Source organism: Mustelus asterias, chromosome 12, assembly GCF_964213995.1.
Source record: "Mustelus asterias chromosome 12, sMusAst1.hap1.1, whole genome shotgun sequence".
In the NCBI taxonomy this organism is placed as follows: Eukaryota; Metazoa; Chordata; class Chondrichthyes; order Carcharhiniformes; family Triakidae; genus Mustelus; species Mustelus asterias.
This window is the reverse complement of record NC_135812.1, coordinates 52416078-52432534: the sequence shown is the minus strand read 5'-3', so window position 1 is coordinate 52432534 and position 16457 is coordinate 52416078. Positions and strand designations below refer to the sequence as shown.

The window sequence follows — 16457 nt, the reverse complement described above, 5'->3', positions numbered from 1 at the left end:
TTTACTCTCGTGAAAAGAGTGTGTCTTTACTGTAATAAGCTATGGCTGATGTCTCAGGGTTTGATGTTTATTTGAGAACAAACTCATCCACAATCTGATCTCATTGCCACTAAAGGTATCCAAAATATGTCAGTCGCAAGTTTATTTATCAGAAATATAATATTGCAGCAATACTTCATTTTAAAGTCATTTCATTAAACAGAGCAAGTCAGCTTCGTGTAGCTCAGTTTATATATCCAAGTCACAGAACCATAAAAATCACAGGTTCAGTCCCCAATGTGCTGAGTTAATTGGTCTCCAGCAGAGCACTGTAGTTGGCCTGAGTATTCCTGGTTTGGGAATGGGAAATGGCCAGGGTTCCTGCTCCTGATTGGTAACCAACAACCACTGCTGGAAATGTAGGGAGAGTGGATGTGAATGAGGCAGGTTCAGGCTTAGTTAACATTTCTCTGTCCTCCATCCTCTGAGAAATACTTAGCGAGGCTTGCTGTCAAAGCTCTGAGTATTGACCAGTAGCTAATGTACTCAAGGGGGACAGGAGGCAGCAAGGGATCAACATCTTCAGGAATTGTAGAATCAGAACAGTAAAGGTGGAAACCATTCAGCCCATCATATCTATGCCAGCTCTATGTAAGATCAACTTGGCAAGTCCTCTATCCTTTCCACATAGCCCTGTTGATGTTTTATTTTCAGATAGTCATCTAGATCCCTTTTGAAAGTCAGGAATGAACTATCCTCTGCCACACAATTGGGCAATGCATTCCAGATCACGACTCGTTATGTTAAAAAAAATTCTTTATGTTGCCGTTGATTCTTTTGTCATTCAATTTAAATCTGTGACTTCTGGTTCTCAACCCTTCTGCAGGCAAAACAGTTTCTCCCTACTTACTGTGTCCAGACACCTCATGATTTTGAATACTTCTATCAAACCTCCTCAGTCTTCTCCTTTCTCTCCATGGAGAACAACCTTAGCTTCTCTACTAAATATGCGTAACTGAAGTCCCTCATCCTTGGGGACCATTCTCGTCAATCTTTTTATACCTTCTCCAACATCTTAATGACCTTCCTAAAATATGGGCGCACTATTCCAGTTTGAGGGAGAAGTTATTAATATAAAGTTTCAGCATAACCTCCTAGTATCGTTTTCTAAGGCGTAGAATCTTGTATGCTTTTTTAACCTTCTTCTCAACGTGCCCTGCTACCTTTAACAATTTGTGTACAATACCTTGGGTCCCTCTGCTCTTGCAAGCCCTTCAGAATTGTACCCTTTATTTTAAATTGTCCAAAGATGTGTAGGTAAGGTTGATTGGCCATGCTAAATTGCCCCTTAATGTCCCTGGATGTGTACGTTAGAGGGATTAGCGGGATAAATGTGTGGGGTCGTGGGGATAGGGCTCTGGGTAGGATTGTTGTTGGTGCATACTTGATGGGCCGAACGGCCGCCTCCTGCACTGTAGGGTTTCTATGATTCTCCTCGTTCTTCCTACCAAAATGTATCACTTCATATTTCTCTGCATTAAATTTCATCTGCTGCATTGTCTGCCCTTTCCACCAGCCTGTCCATGTCCTCTTGAAATCTTTTTCTGTTCTCCTCCCAGTTCACAAATACTTCCAAATTGTGTCATCCGCAAATTTTGAAATTGTGCCCTGTACACCCAAGTCTAAGTTAGTTCAAGTAAAGCAGCGATCCTAGTGACCCCTGAAGTCAGGTGAACCCCACTGTTTATCTTCCTCATATCCAAAAAATACCCGTTCACCACAGCTCTCTGTTTCCTGTCACCCAGCCAGCTTTGTATCCAAGCAGCCACTGTCTCTTTTATTCCATGGACTTCAACTTTTCTGACAGTCCTGTTAAGTGGCACTTCAGTCGCCTTTGGGATTACCCTCATCAGCCCTTCGTCAAAAAAATTTAAATCCAGTAAGTTAAACACAATTTTCCCTTAGCAAATCCATATTAGCTTTCCTTAATGTATCCGCCCTCCTTAAAGTGACTGTTAATTTTGTCCTAGATTATAGTTTCATAAAGCTTTCCCACTACACAAATTGCTGGGCTTGCCCGTGGCATCTTATTTTGATGAGGGTTTAATATTTGGAGTTCTCCAGTCCTGTGTGCGATTCCTGTATTTCAGGAGGATTGGCAGATTATCACCCCAGTGTCTCCGCGATTAGATCACCTCTTAATGGAAAACGAGTCTCGTGTATGCAACCGATCCTTGTAACTCAACTATTCAGGTTTTGGGATCATTTTGGTGAACGTGTGTCAGATTACTTCAAAGGCAAATATATCCCTGCTGAGTGTGGTGCACAAAACTGAGCACAGTTCAATCGATGCAATCTAATGAGAGCACTATTGATTCTCGATGTGAAACTTCCTCCTTTTATGATCTAATACAATCATACGAAAAGTTATGGTTACGTGAAGACCCTCCAGTCTCTCCGGTCTTTCCCACCTAATTGTAAAATCTTGTGAATTACAAGATATACATCCCACCTGAAACCATGGGATCTTCTGGGAGAGGCAAAAAAACACAGGTAAATTCGAGTAATTGAACCATTATGGCGTAGTAGGAAACCAGTCAGTTCCATAATCCTGCAAGTTTATTTCCCTTAATTGTCCAGCAATTTCCTTTGGAAATTATCGATTATTTCCATTTTCATGGGCAGTGAGTTCCAGGTCATTACCACTAGATGTGTAAAAAAATATTCTTTCTCAAATCTTTCCTGTATCGCTTGCTTCAAACCTTAAATCTGTCCTGACACTTTGCACAACCAACCAATGGGAACAGCCTTGCTCTGTCTACTTTATCAAGCCTGTTATAATCTTGTACACCTCTATCAAATCTCCCCTCAATCTCCTTTGCTCCAAGGAACTTCTCCAACCCTGATCTTGTAGCTGCACTCCCTCATCCCTGGAACCATTCTGGTGCATCTCCTCTGTTATCTCTCACGGTGGTCGGAACCTGGCAAGACAAACAGTACAAGGAAGGAACATTTGCTGAAAGTATTTGGGAGTAATGTGTGCTGAGCAAAAAGCAGGTTTTAGTATTTTCTCTGACAGTGCTTTATGTTGCACAGCTTTTGCGGTTTTCTATGTGTTTCAGAAAGTAGGAAGCTGAGGTACCATATTCTGTTGACTGCCTGTCTCCAGATTGAGCTGTAAATGTGCCATATGCTTCAGTATATTAAATATATTGTGACTAATGCTGTAGTATAGGGACTAGTACAGGTGATTTTATTTTCAAGGTATGCTTCTCCATAATCGTAGTTGTCAAAAAACATTGCACAGTTTGCTGATTGGTACATAATTCCAGCCTTTCTGGTGTACACGTTGCCATTTTGATTCTTGTCAGTTTTGTATTGTCTGGCATTGATTAAAACTAATTCGGAAATGGGATCTGTTCAACAAATTTTCTGGAACCCGATCTTTACCTCTGAATAATTTCTCCGCTGGAAAAATGAACACATATTTTAGATATGTAGTAAGTCTGTTTTGGCCCCATTCTTTTTCACTCCCAAACTGCGCAGAACAATCCTGCTGCTTGGCTTTACAATTAATTGCCTCATTTTGAAATTCCACCTCATCTTGGCATCCCTGTCTTCACAACCTAACATCCACACCCCCGTTAGGTTATTTCCTGCCTTTCTCCAATTCCTCTTCTGTCCATTTCCAAAATGTTGCTTCAATTGATAGCTGTAGTTGTGTGACCATTGATAAAGTGAGAAGGTAAAACATTGATTTGATTTATTATTGTCACATGTATGAACATACAGTGAAAAGTATTGTTTCTTGCGTGCGATACAGACAAAGCATACCATTCATAGAGAAGAAACAGAGTGCAGAATGTAGTGTTACAGTCATAGCTAGGGTGCAGAACATAGAAAAAATACAGCACAAACAGGCCTTTCGGCCCACAAGTTGCGCCGGTCATGTCCCGACCTACCTAGGCTTATATATAGGCTTACCTGTAACTCTCAATCCTATTAAGTCCCATGTACTCATCCAGAAGTCTCTTAAAAGACCCTATCGAGTTTGCCTCCACCACCACTGATGACAGCCGATTCCACTCACCCACCACCCTCTGAGTGAAAAACATACCCCTGACATCTCCTCTGTACCTAGTCCCCAGCACCTTAAACATGTGTCCTCTTGTAGCAGCCATTTCAGCCCTGGGGAAAAGCCTCTGAGAATCCACCCGATCCATACCTCTCAACAAATGTACGGAAGAGAGGTGGCAGTTTTTCAAGGAATGTCTGTCTAGAGTTCTACAGGACAACGTTCCGAGCAGACAGGGAGGAGTTGGTAGGTTAAAGGAACCGTGGTGCACGAAAGCTGTGCGGGACCTAGTCACGAAGAAAAGGAAAGCGTACAAAAGGTTCAGAGAGCTTGGCGAAGATGAGGATCTAGATGAGTATACGGCTTGTAGGAAGGGACTAAAGAAGGAAATTAGGAGAGCCAGAAGGGGTCACGAGAAGGCCTTGGCAGGTAGGATTAAGGAGAACCCTAAGGCATTCTATAAATATGTGAAAAGTAAAAGGATGAGACGTGAAGGAATAGGGCTATAAAAGGTGAAGGCGGGAAAGTCTGTACGGAACCAGTAGAAATGGCAGAGATGCTTAATGAGTATTTTGCCTTGGTTTCCACAGAGGAAAAGGACCTGGGTGGATGTACTGCGGGCTTGTGGTAGACTGAAAAGATTGAGTATGTGGACTTTAAGAAAGAGGTTGTGCTGGAATCTTTGAATGGCATCAAGATAGATAAGTCGCCGGGTCCGGATGGGATGTACCCCAGGTTACTGTGGGAGGCGAGGGAAGAGATTGCAGAGCCTCTGGCGATGATCTTTGCGTTGTCGATGGAGACGGGAGAGGTGCCGGAGGATTGGAGGATTGCGGATGTGGTTCCTATTTTTAAGAAGGGGAATAGGGATAGCCCAGGTAATTACCGACCGGTGAGTGTAACCTCAGTGGTTGGTAAGCTGATGGAGAAGATCCTGAGGGACAAGATTTATAAGCATTTAGAGAGGTTTAGTATGCTCAAGAATACTCAGCACGGCTTTGTCAAAGGCAGATCGTGCCTTACGAGCCTGGTGGAGTTCTTCGAAAATGTGACTAAACACATTGACAAAGAGAAAGCGGTAGATGTGGTTTATATGGATTTTGAGCAAGGCGTTCGATAAGGTCCCCCATGCAAGGCTTCTAGAAAATGTGAGAGGGCATGGGATCCAAGGTGCTGCTGCCCTGTGGATCCAGAACTGGCTTGCCCAAAGGAGGCAGAGAGTGGGTATAGATGGGTCTTTTTCTAAATGGAGGTCGGTCACCAGTGGTGTGCCCCAGGGATCTGTTCTGGGACCCTTGCTGTTTGTCATTTTCATAAATGACCTGGAAGAGGAAGTGGAGGGATGGGTTGGTAAGTTTGCCGATGACACGAAGGTTGGTGGGGTTGTGGATAGTCTGGAGGGATATCAGAAGTTACAGAGGGACATAGATAGGATGCAAGACTGGGCGGAGAAGTGGCAGGTGGACTTCAACCCAGATAAATGTGTAGTGGTCCATTTTGGCAGGTCATTTGGGATGAAGGAGTACAATATAAAGGGAAAGACTCTTAGTACTGTAGAGGATCAGAAGGACCTTGGGGTCCGTGTCCATAGGACTCTCAAATCGGCCGCGCAGGTGGAGGAGGTGGTTAAGAAGGCGTATGGTGTGCTGGCCTTTATCAATCGAGGGATTGAGTTTAGGAGTCCGGGGATAATGATGCAGCTATACAAGACCCTCGTCAGACCCCACTTCTACTCAGTTACGGTCGCCTCATTACAGGAAGGATGTGGAAAAGATTGAAAGGGTGCAGAGGAGATTTACAAGGATGTTGCCTGGATTGAGTGGCATGCCTTCTGAGGATAGGCTGAGGGAGCTCGGTCTTTTCTCCTTGGAGAGACGTAGGATGAGAGGAGACCTAATAGAGGTATATAAAATGTTGAGAGGCATAGATCGGGTGGACTCTCAGAGGCTTTTTCCCAGGGTGGAAATGTCTGCTACGAGAGGACACAGGTTTAAGGTGCCGGGGCGGTAGATAGAGGGAAATGTTAGGGGGAAGTTTTTCACACAGAGGGTGGTGGGCGAGTGGAATCGGCTGCCGTCTGTGGTGGTGGAGACAAACTCAATAGGGATTTTTAAGAGACTCCTGGATGAGTACATGGGACTTAATAGGATGGAGGGTTATAGGTAGGCCTAGAAGGTAGGGATATGTTTGGCACAACTTGTGGGGCCGAAGGGCCTGTTTGTGCTGTAGTTTTTCTATGTTTCTATCTTGTACACCTCTATCAGGTCACCTCTCATCCTTCGTCTCTCCAAGGAGAAAAGACCGAGCTCCCTCAACCTATCCTCATAAGGCATGCCAACCAATCCAGGCAACATCCTTTTAAATCTTCTCTGCACCCTTTCAATCATTTCCACGTCCCTCCTGTAATGAGGCGACCAGAACTGAGCACAGTATTCTAAGTGGGGTCTGACGAGGGTCTTCTAAAGCTGCATCATTATCTCCCGACTCCGAAACTCAATCCCTCGATTGATGAAGGCCAGCACACCATACGCCTTCTTAACCACCTCCTCTCCCTGCGAGGCCGACTGAAGAGTCCTATGGACCCGGACCCCAAGGTCCTTCTGATCCTCTACACTGCTAAGAGTCTTACCCTTGATATTGTACTCCTTCGTCCCATTTGACCTGCCAAAATGGACCACTACACATTTATCCGGGTTGAAGTCCATCTGTCACTTCTCTGCCCACTCTTGTATTCTATCTATGTCACGCTGCAGCTTCTGACATCCCTCCAAACTATCCACAACCCCACCAACCTTCGTGTCGTCGGCAAACTTACCAACCCATCCCTCCACTTCCTCATCCAGGTCATTTATGAAAATGGCAAACAGCAAGGGTCCCAGAACAGATCCCTGGGGCACTCCACTGGTGACCGACCTCCATTCAGAAAAAGACCCATCTACAACCACGCTCTGCCTTCTGCAGGCAAGCCAGTTCTGGATCTACAAGGCAACAGCCCCTTGGATCCCATGCCCTCTCACTTTCTCGAGAAGTCTTGCATGGGGGACCTTATCGAATGCCTTGCTGAAGTCCATGTAAACCACATCTACCGCTTTTCCTTCGTCAATGTGTTTAGCCACATTTTCAAAGAACTCCACCAGGCTCGTAAGGCATGATTTGCCTTTGACAAAGCCGTGCTGACTACTTTTGAGCTTACTAAACTTCTCTAAATGTTCATAAATCCTGTCCCTCAGGATCTTCTCCATCAACTTACCAACCACTGAGGTTAGACTCACCGGTCGGTAATTTCCTGGGCTATCCCTATTCCCTTTCTTGAATATAGTAACCACATCCGCAATCCTCCAGAACCTCTCCCGTCTCCATCGACGACGCAAAGATCATGTAGAGAAAGATCAACTTAAGAAATTGAATTAAAGCATTGTTAGAGAGTTTAAAAGAGTTAGAATGAAGTTTTAGAAGCATAGAACAAGAGTAAAAGATAGAATTAGAAGGTATGCTGGGTGGGCACAGCTTGCAAGAAGTCCCCTCGCTCTGGCGCCATCTTGGATCCACATCTCCCAGTTTGACACATGCAGATCTTCCAGTTTGACATTGACATAAAAAGAGCACTGTAAAACTCTGAAACTATGGAATGGGAACAAAAAGGGTGCAATTTTGCATGTGTGTAGGCATGTGAAAAAAGGAGGCTGTAATGTTGCAGTTGGAAATGTGTTATGAGATAAGGTGGCTGAATATAAGATGAGGTGGCGCAATAAACTTTTTAGTGGAGAGGTAAACTTTAAAGAAAAACTTTATAAGGAGCTGATAGTGAGAAAGCAAATTTTAAACAGACAAGACATGGCAAAGTTTGACCAGGGTAGTTTTTAATCGTGTTCTTGTGATGGAAGCAGTCCAGATCCCGAGTACTGCAACAATTGCCACAACTAAATCATCTTTATCAATTGTGGACACTGCTCTTTCTGTGTTCTCCTGACTGGGAACAGAGATAAACAATTGATTACGTTTGTAAATATATGACCTCTGATACGTTCCTTCCTAGTCTCTCAGAACACACAGCTGTGCAAACTTGACAGTCTGAAAGTTGTGTGGAGAAGCATTATATTTAATTGTCAAGGACATCAGTATCGCATTGCCTCACAAAAAGGTGCTGTGAGACTTCTGGTGGATTTGTTGTACTTTTCTGAGTTTAGAGCTCTTCTTCTTTAAAGCCAGTACAAGTATAGGTATTGTTTATAGCAAGGTTTGTGAATAGCACAAATCCAGAATTGAAAAGACAGAGTTCCAAATTTAGCAAAGGCAATGTTAACTCTGAGTGTATTTAAGGTCATGATATTGCCCGGTAGTATTGAAATGAGCTGCGTGATCTGAGAAGGCATTCTTTCACTAAGAGAACGTGAGTGCTGGAGCCAGAAGCATCTGAGAAATGTCACCTATCCAGTTCATCTTTCAGAAATCTGTTTATTTCATCATCAGTGTCAATGCAGCTAATTTCAAATGCAGCTTTTGTAACTTAGCTACTTAACACGTTTTTGCAGAAAGGTTGCCTTCCCCTTCCTCATTATGAAGATACCATTTTATCAGTTTAATCTTGGATACATTTGTGCTTTGAGGTTTTTTTAATCCGTTCTTATCAAATATTGAAGTATTTTATTTTTCAAATTTTCCTATAAAATGCAACAAATTACAGGGGAATGTTAAACTTGTTGAATGAACAAATAATTGGAAAACAAAGTACAACCTGGATAAATATTAGCTGGTATATTTTGGTAGGAAGACTATGGAGGTGACTTATGCACTAGATGCAATTCTAGGTGGGGCAGAGGAATAAACGGATCTGAGTACAAATACATCGATCACAGAATTACGCCACAGGTTAGCAAGGCCATTAATTAAAAAAAAGCAAAGGTTTTATTTCTAGAGGACTAGAATTAAAAAGTTGGGTGTTTATGCTAACATTGTATCGAACATGTGTTAGACCACATTTAGATTGTTATGTGCAGTTCTAATTGTCATATTATAAAAAAGGATATAGAAGCACAGGAGAGAAGATTGATAAGAATAATACCAGAAATGCTTGAGTATACCGACCAGGAAACAACAGGCTGGGTCTCTTCTCTCGAACAAAAGGCTGAAGGGTGACCAAATAGAGGTCTTTAAAATGATAAAACATTTTGATAGAGTGGATACGGGGAGAATGTTTCCTCTTGTGGGGAAAAGCATAACTAGAGGCCCCCAAGAAATACAACAGGGAATTCAGAAGAAACCTCTTTACCCAGAGAGTGCTGAGAATGTGCAACTAACTATCACGGAATAGTTGAAGTGAATGGTATAGATACATTTAAGGGAAAGCTAGATGAGCATTTAAATGAGAGGGAATCAGTGCTTATAGTGGTAGAATTAGAAAAAAAAGATACAGGAGGTTCAGGCACAAACACCAGCATAGACTAGTTGGGCGATCGGTCTGTTTCTGTGCCATATATTCTATATAATCTAAAATGTAATTTATGTAATAAATGCAAAACTTGTGCTGCGCAGAAAGCCAGTACAGAGCAGACCGGAAGTATATAATAAAAGAAAATACCTTAGCAGAAAATTAAACCTTATTAATGCAGAAATGTTTAGGTTGATGCTGCACAGGAAACGTAGGAGAAATTTGTGAAGAGGTCATGGGATATACCAAAGTATATCACATTACTATAGTAATACATTGAATTAATTGATATCAACAAATTTCACAATGTAACAAGAAATAGGAGCAGAATTCAGCCATGTGGCCCCTTGAGCCTGCTCCACCATTCAATAAGATAATGGCTAAACTTTTATGTCGGCTCCACTTTCCAACCCTACTCATATATTCCTTGATTCCTTAGCCTCCAGAAACCTTGAATACAAAAATCTTGAATGCACTCAACAACTGAGTATCAACAGCCCTCTAAGGCAGAGAACTCCAAAGAATGTTCCAAATTAAGAAATTTCTTATGAGTTCTAAATAGCTGGCTTCATATTCTGAGAATCATAGTCCCTACCTTTTGACTCTGCAGCCAGGGGAAAACAGACTCTCACCAAGTGCCCTGCCAAGCCCTGTAAAAAATGGACATGTTTCAATGAAACCACCTCTTGTTGTAAACTCTCAATAGTATAGGCCCATTGCACTCAATCTGTTCTCATAGGCCAATCCCCTCATCCCAGGAATCAATAGTGGACTTGATTGCACCCCCCTCTTAAGGGGATGATCTCCATACTGTGCTTTGTACTCCAGGTGTGTTCTAACTAAAGCCCTACATAATTTCAGCAAGACTTCCTCACTCTTGTACTCCAACCCCTTTGTAATATACAAAATATTTATGGATCATTTGCCTTGCTAAAGGCTTGTTTTATCTGCATGCTACCACTCCACGATTCATGTACAAGCACATCTCAATCCTCCTGTATACCTACGTTTGCTAGTGTCACACCTTGAAAAGAAAACTGCTTTTCCATTCCTCCTCACAAATTTGATAATTTCATAGTTGACCATATTATACTCCACTTGCTGCCTACTGGCACTTGAATAACCTTTATTCAGGTTGGAAATAGGTAATAAAAATGAAGTAATCATTTGGAGAATAAGGAGGCTACTGATTTGATTTGATTATTATTGTTACTTGTATTAGGATACAGTGAAAAGTATTGTTTCTTGCTCCCAAACAGACCGAGCATATCGTACATAGAGAAGGAAAGGAGAGGGTGCAGAATGTAACATCAACATCAGGGTTATTGGTGCAAATGCTATTTTAAAACTATTTTTGTGCCACTGAGGATCATAAAGATATCTCTGCCATGAAGCTCAACTGCTCTTTCCCACCTTCCTTCTCATCATCGGAAACACAATCCATTAAAACGAATCAGTGACAGTATATATTGTGTGCTCCAGTATATAGCATGCTAGGTCACTGTAAAGAGACAAAAACACTCCCCCTTGTTTTTTATTCTTATCAAAACTTGTTTTTTAACAGAGGTTCCAGGCCAGAACATACAAAGAGTGTTGCAGGAAGTAAAGAAACGAAGATATGGTTCAGAAGGTAGGTCCTGGGATGTTCTGTTAATTACAGCCAATAGGATTCATGTAAACATCGTAAATATACAAAACACAAGTTATGTGGTCTGATACTGGCCTGGAATCTGCTGGAAAACAGATAATGTAAGTATAAAAATTCAAAGCATTAACTCCTTAAAGCTGCAATGAGCAACGGTTTAATGCTTATAATTTAAATCAATGTTTGAGCATATTTATTATCCTCGAACTGCATTTCAATAAATTCCTAATTGCAAATTGGTTATTTTAAATAATTTGATTATCATTTGCAACTACTTTGTAAATTTAATGAAAAGGATTACTCTGCAGTCGCTGTTTAAGTGACTCAGAGAGCTTGGCTGCTGGGAGGTTACTTGGGAGATTAGGTGTCTTTGTGTCTTTTTGACATAGAAACTGGAAGCAGAGGAGGCCATTTAGCCCTTCAAGCCTACTCTGCCATTCATTTTGATCATGAACGATCATCAAATTCAATATCCTGCCTTCCTCCCTTGATTCCTTTAGTTCCTAGAGCTGTATCTAATTTCTTCTTGAAATCACACAATGTTTTGGTCTCAACTACTTTCTGTGGTAGTGAATTCCACAGATTCAACACTTCTGGGTGAAGAAATTTCTCCTCACCTCAGTCCTAAAATGTTTACCCCTTATCCTCAAACTATGACCTCTGGTTCTGGACTCCTCCAACATCAGTAACATTCTTTCTGAATCTACCCTATCTAACCCTGTTAGAATTTTATAAGTTTCTATGAGATCCCCTCTCACGCTTCTAAACTCCAATGAATGCATCCTAACTGATTTAGTCTCTTCTCATTGCCATCCCAGGAATTAGCTTGGTAAACCTTTGATGTACTCCCTCTATAGCAAAGACATGCTTCCTCAGATAAGGACACCAAAACTGCATGCAATACTCCAGGTGTGGCCCCACCAATGCAATAGAATTGCAGAAAAACATCCATAATCCTATACTCAAATCCTCTTGCTATGAAGGCCAACATACCATTTGCCTTCTTTACTGCTTGTTGTACCTGTGTGCTTGCTTTCAGTGACTGATGCACGAGGACACCAAAGTCTCGCTGAGTATTCACCACTCAATTTACACCCATTCAAGTAATAATCTTCCTTTCTATGTTTGCTACTGAAGTGGCTAATCTCTCATTCATTCACTTTATATTGCATCTGCCAAGCACATGCCCACACACATAGCCTGTCCAAATCACGCTGAAGCATCTCTGCATCCTTCTCACAGTTCACCCTCCCACCAAACTTTGTATCATCTGCAAATTTGGAGTTAATACATCTAGTTCCCTCTTCCAAATCATTAATATATGTGAACAGTTGGGGTCCTAGCACAGGTCCCTGCGGTACCCCATTAGTTATTGCCTGGCAATTGGAAAAGGGCCCATTTATGCCAACCCTTTGCTTCCTATCTGCTAACCAGCTTTCATCTCAAGACACTACCTCCAATCCCATTTGCTTTAACTTTACATAGTAATCTGCCATGTGAGACCTTGTTGAAAGCTTTCTGAAGCCTAAATAAACCACATCCGCCGGTTCTAAATAGACCACATCCACAGTTAAACTGCGCACAGTGGAAGCTGCGGGTTTTACCTCACAATCTGAAGCAAAATGAAGTTGAGTGTACTTCAATAAAAAGCATTGCAGCTTTAAGTGATGACTGACATAAATTAACAGTTGTAATTTAATGAAGCTTATGGTTTGAATTACTTCTGTGGGTCTGTTACCTGGGGATATTCAGAAGACTGGAATCTGCTTTGTTAGCTGATCCACAGGTTGTCTCAAGTTTTGTTCATCAGTTGAAGTGTTTCCAAGTTCCTATGACCCAATAGTTTCTGACTACATACAGCAGTTTGGTCAAGTAAAATATTGTTCGTATAACTTGGGTAATTAAGATCATTTAATACATTCTGGTCAGCTGCATGATGAGATGGAATGAAATGGAGAATTTAACCCTATGAAGGCCATGTGATATCTTTAGAAAACTTAAAGCTCCAAGTTGTATTTATTTTAAGCCTATTTCCGACTAAGTCACTGGATATATTTTGAGTCGCAGTAAAATCCTTTTTTTTGAAAAAAGGTTATAAGTAGGGTAACCAAGTTTGTGATTTATCCAAGTCAAATTAGTTACGTGTTCATACTTTAACATAATTGTTTCCTAATGTGGGGGATTCAACAACATTCTTTCTCAACCCATTGGTTGCCACATTTTTAGATAAATGGTTGTGATTGTACCTCAAAAGTAACGTGTCTGTGAAATGCTTTGTGATGTTCCAAAAATATGTAAAGTGCAAGTTATAGTTACTGAAATTGACTGTTGTTGAGCTCAAATTTCAGGGAAATGCATTGCTTGTGTACCTTAACTGGTGCCTTTGCTGTTTTTTTTGCCAGCTCTACTGTGACATAATTCATTTTTAAAAATTTGAAATGGGAATTGGAATTGATCATACTATAGACAGGGCAGTGTAGAGTGCTGTATTCAGGATGAAATAGGTAAGCTGTCAGAGTGAATGGGTAAAATTCACAAATAGTGAAGCTTACATTGCTACAATATATATGTTTGTAATTTTCACTTGTACTTCATGCTCTTTTAGAGCTGTTGCATAATAGGATTGCGAAGGATTCATGAGGTAGAAATCTGTCTCTGATGTGACGCAGAATGGGCAATGCCAGATCAGCCACCTGTTCTGTGCAGTGCCTCATATTAATTCCATTGACATGTTTACTTCCCTTGTGTCTTGCACCAATTACATTGTAGACGTATGCATGCATCCTGCCAAATTGCATAGAATGCTGGTTAAACCCATTACAATCATCATAATGTTGTGCTGAAAGCCTGGCATGTCAGCAACAGGAACTTATCTAATGATAAAACAAAAACTGGCGACCTAGAATTTCCAGTTGTCTCTTATGGTGACTTCCACCAATTCTTATTTGGAATCTTAGATGGAATGCTTATAGGCATAGCAGTGCCTGTCATTGAGAGGGATGAAGTAGGAAAAGATGGCCGGAAAATTACCTTACAAAATATACCTCCTCCTAGATAATTATATAAGCCATGGATAATCAGATGACAGGAGTTCTGCTTTCCTGCCCACATGAGGACTTCAGGGCAGCAGGATGTCGTGATTCTTTTTGGCAAGGTGGTCTTTTTTAGCTGAAAAGATTCTTCCACATCTATGAGATACATTTTAGTTTTTATTTCAAAAGAAACCCTGTGAATATGACCATTCTTTGTGTTGGTGCAGCCACATTGGTCACTTTATATTACAAGGATGTATCTGAAGAGTATGACCTACAGCAGGCCCAGCGACTTATTATTAATCGTAATGTTCACATGCTTGTAAAATTTCCTCAGTACAGAGAAAATAGAGTGCTTTGCAGAAGGCTTTTGAAGGCTGGAAGGGAAGTGACAATACAGAGATAAGGAGAGTCGGAGGTCCATTGAGTGGGGTCATTACTGATAAATATATGGACTGGACAAGCATGGAATGGGACAAGACTGTTTCTGAGGAACCTAGGGCATGTGCAGAGACTTGTGACCAGAGGAGATCTCAGCTGTTGGAATGCATGAGATTAAGCCAGTAATGACAAGTCATTGCTCTGAGGAACAGGGTACTGTGAGCTTGGCAAAGATGGTGTACAGTTGAAAGCAATGATAAGTAGTAGTTTGTGCAAACTGCAAGTTGGAAGACTAAGTAGAGTTGTGAAATAGTGCAATCTTAAATAGAGTCATAGAGGTTTACAGCATGGAAACAGGCCCTTTGGCACAACTTGTCCATGCCGCCCTTTTGTTTTAACCCCTAAGCTAATCCCAATTGCCCGCATTTGGCCCATATCCCTCTATACCCATTGTACCCATGTAACTATCTAAATGTTTTTTAAAAGACAACATTGTACCCATCTCTACTACTACTTCTGGCAGCTTGTTCCAGGCACTCACCACCCTCTGTGTGAAAAGATTGCCCCTCTGGACACTTTTGTATCTCTCTCCTCTCATCTTAAACCTATGCCCTCTAGTTTTAGACTCCCCTATCTTTGGGAAAAGATATTGACTATCTAGCATTATTTTATGGACCTCTGTAAGGTCACCCCTCACCCTCTTTCGCTCCAGAGAAAAAAGTCCCAGTCTATCCAGCTTCTCCTTATAACTCAATCCATTAAGTCCCGGTAGCGTCCTAGTAAATCTTTTCTGCGCTCTTTCTAGTTTAATAATATCCTTTTTATAATAGGTTGACCAGAATTGCACACAGTATTCCAAGTGTGGCCTTACCAATGTCTTGTACAATTTCAACAAGACATCCCAACTCCTGTATTCAATGTTCTGACCGATGAAACCAAGCACGCCGAATGCCTTCTTCACCACTCTGTCCACCTGTGACTCCACTTTCAAGGAGCTATGAACATGTACCCCTCGATCTCTTTGTTCTGTAACTCTCCCCAGTGCCCTACCATTAACTGAGTAAGTCCTGCCCTGGTTCAATCTGCCATTCATCAGCCCACTGGCATTAAAGTTGGTAATGAAGTTCAGTGAGTTAGGAAACAAACCCCCCCTTCCCTTAGCAGAAAATTGCTGGTAATTTTCATTATATTTGAGCTAGTTTGGATAGGTTTCATGAGACATTTCTATCATCTGTCTAAATAACAACCGTAATCCCATAAAATGCACTTTAACAATTGACATATTTTTAAAGAAAAATCTGTCATAGCATAAAATGGCAATCCACATTACTGAAACCAAATAAAACTGAGATGATAGTAATGTGACATATGAGATACACAACATTCTATCCCTCTCATCTCTCAAGTGACATGAGCTCATATTGATTTCTTGTTGCTTCTTTTTATTTGACATGATTTGATGTGACTCATTGCATTCAATTTTCATTTCTGACACGTTTAATTTAGATATACTGTTGTTACCAGCACTGTAATTCTGTTTAATGGGACACAGTTATGATCCTTTCTCAGTGTAAATCTGTATTGCGACATGGTTTTTGTTTTCTAACATCTGACACTAAATTTCTTTGAAACCAAGGTCTATTAAATAAGCTCAGCTCAGATTTGCACATTAAACACATCAGTATGTTCGACTAATATTTTTGTTTTGGTGATGATGTATACTGAAGGGTCCATTACTGTGCTGTATTGTTCTTTGATACATGTGCCGTCGTTGTATCTTTGGTGTAGATGTGATTTTCATTTAAACCATGTCATCAGTATGCTTAAACTGGCATTCTACTTTTACCTTTCATTTAACTTTAAGAGAGAGGCTGCTTAAGGTGCCTAAGTAGGTACAATGTAAGCTATACAGTCAGA

At 41.2% G+C, this 16457-nt stretch overlaps 1 protein-coding gene across 9 annotated transcripts in view; it reads left to right on the top strand.

Moving 5' to 3' along the window:
- The window catches only part of LOC144501444 (protein CASP-like), a 779365-nt gene that overhangs the window by 449463 nt on the left and 313445 nt on the right, over window positions 1–16457 (top strand). For 5 of the 9 annotated variants that reach the window (XM_078225209.1, XM_078225206.1, XM_078225208.1 and 2 more), the window contains exon 16: window positions 11047–11112. The exons of the other annotated variants lie outside the window; for them this stretch is intronic. In XM_078225209.1, coding sequence (XP_078081335.1) covers window positions 11047–11112 — 66 coding nt within the window. The remainder of the gene's footprint in view (window positions 1–11046; window positions 11113–16457) is intronic. 9 annotated transcript variants of the gene reach the window in all.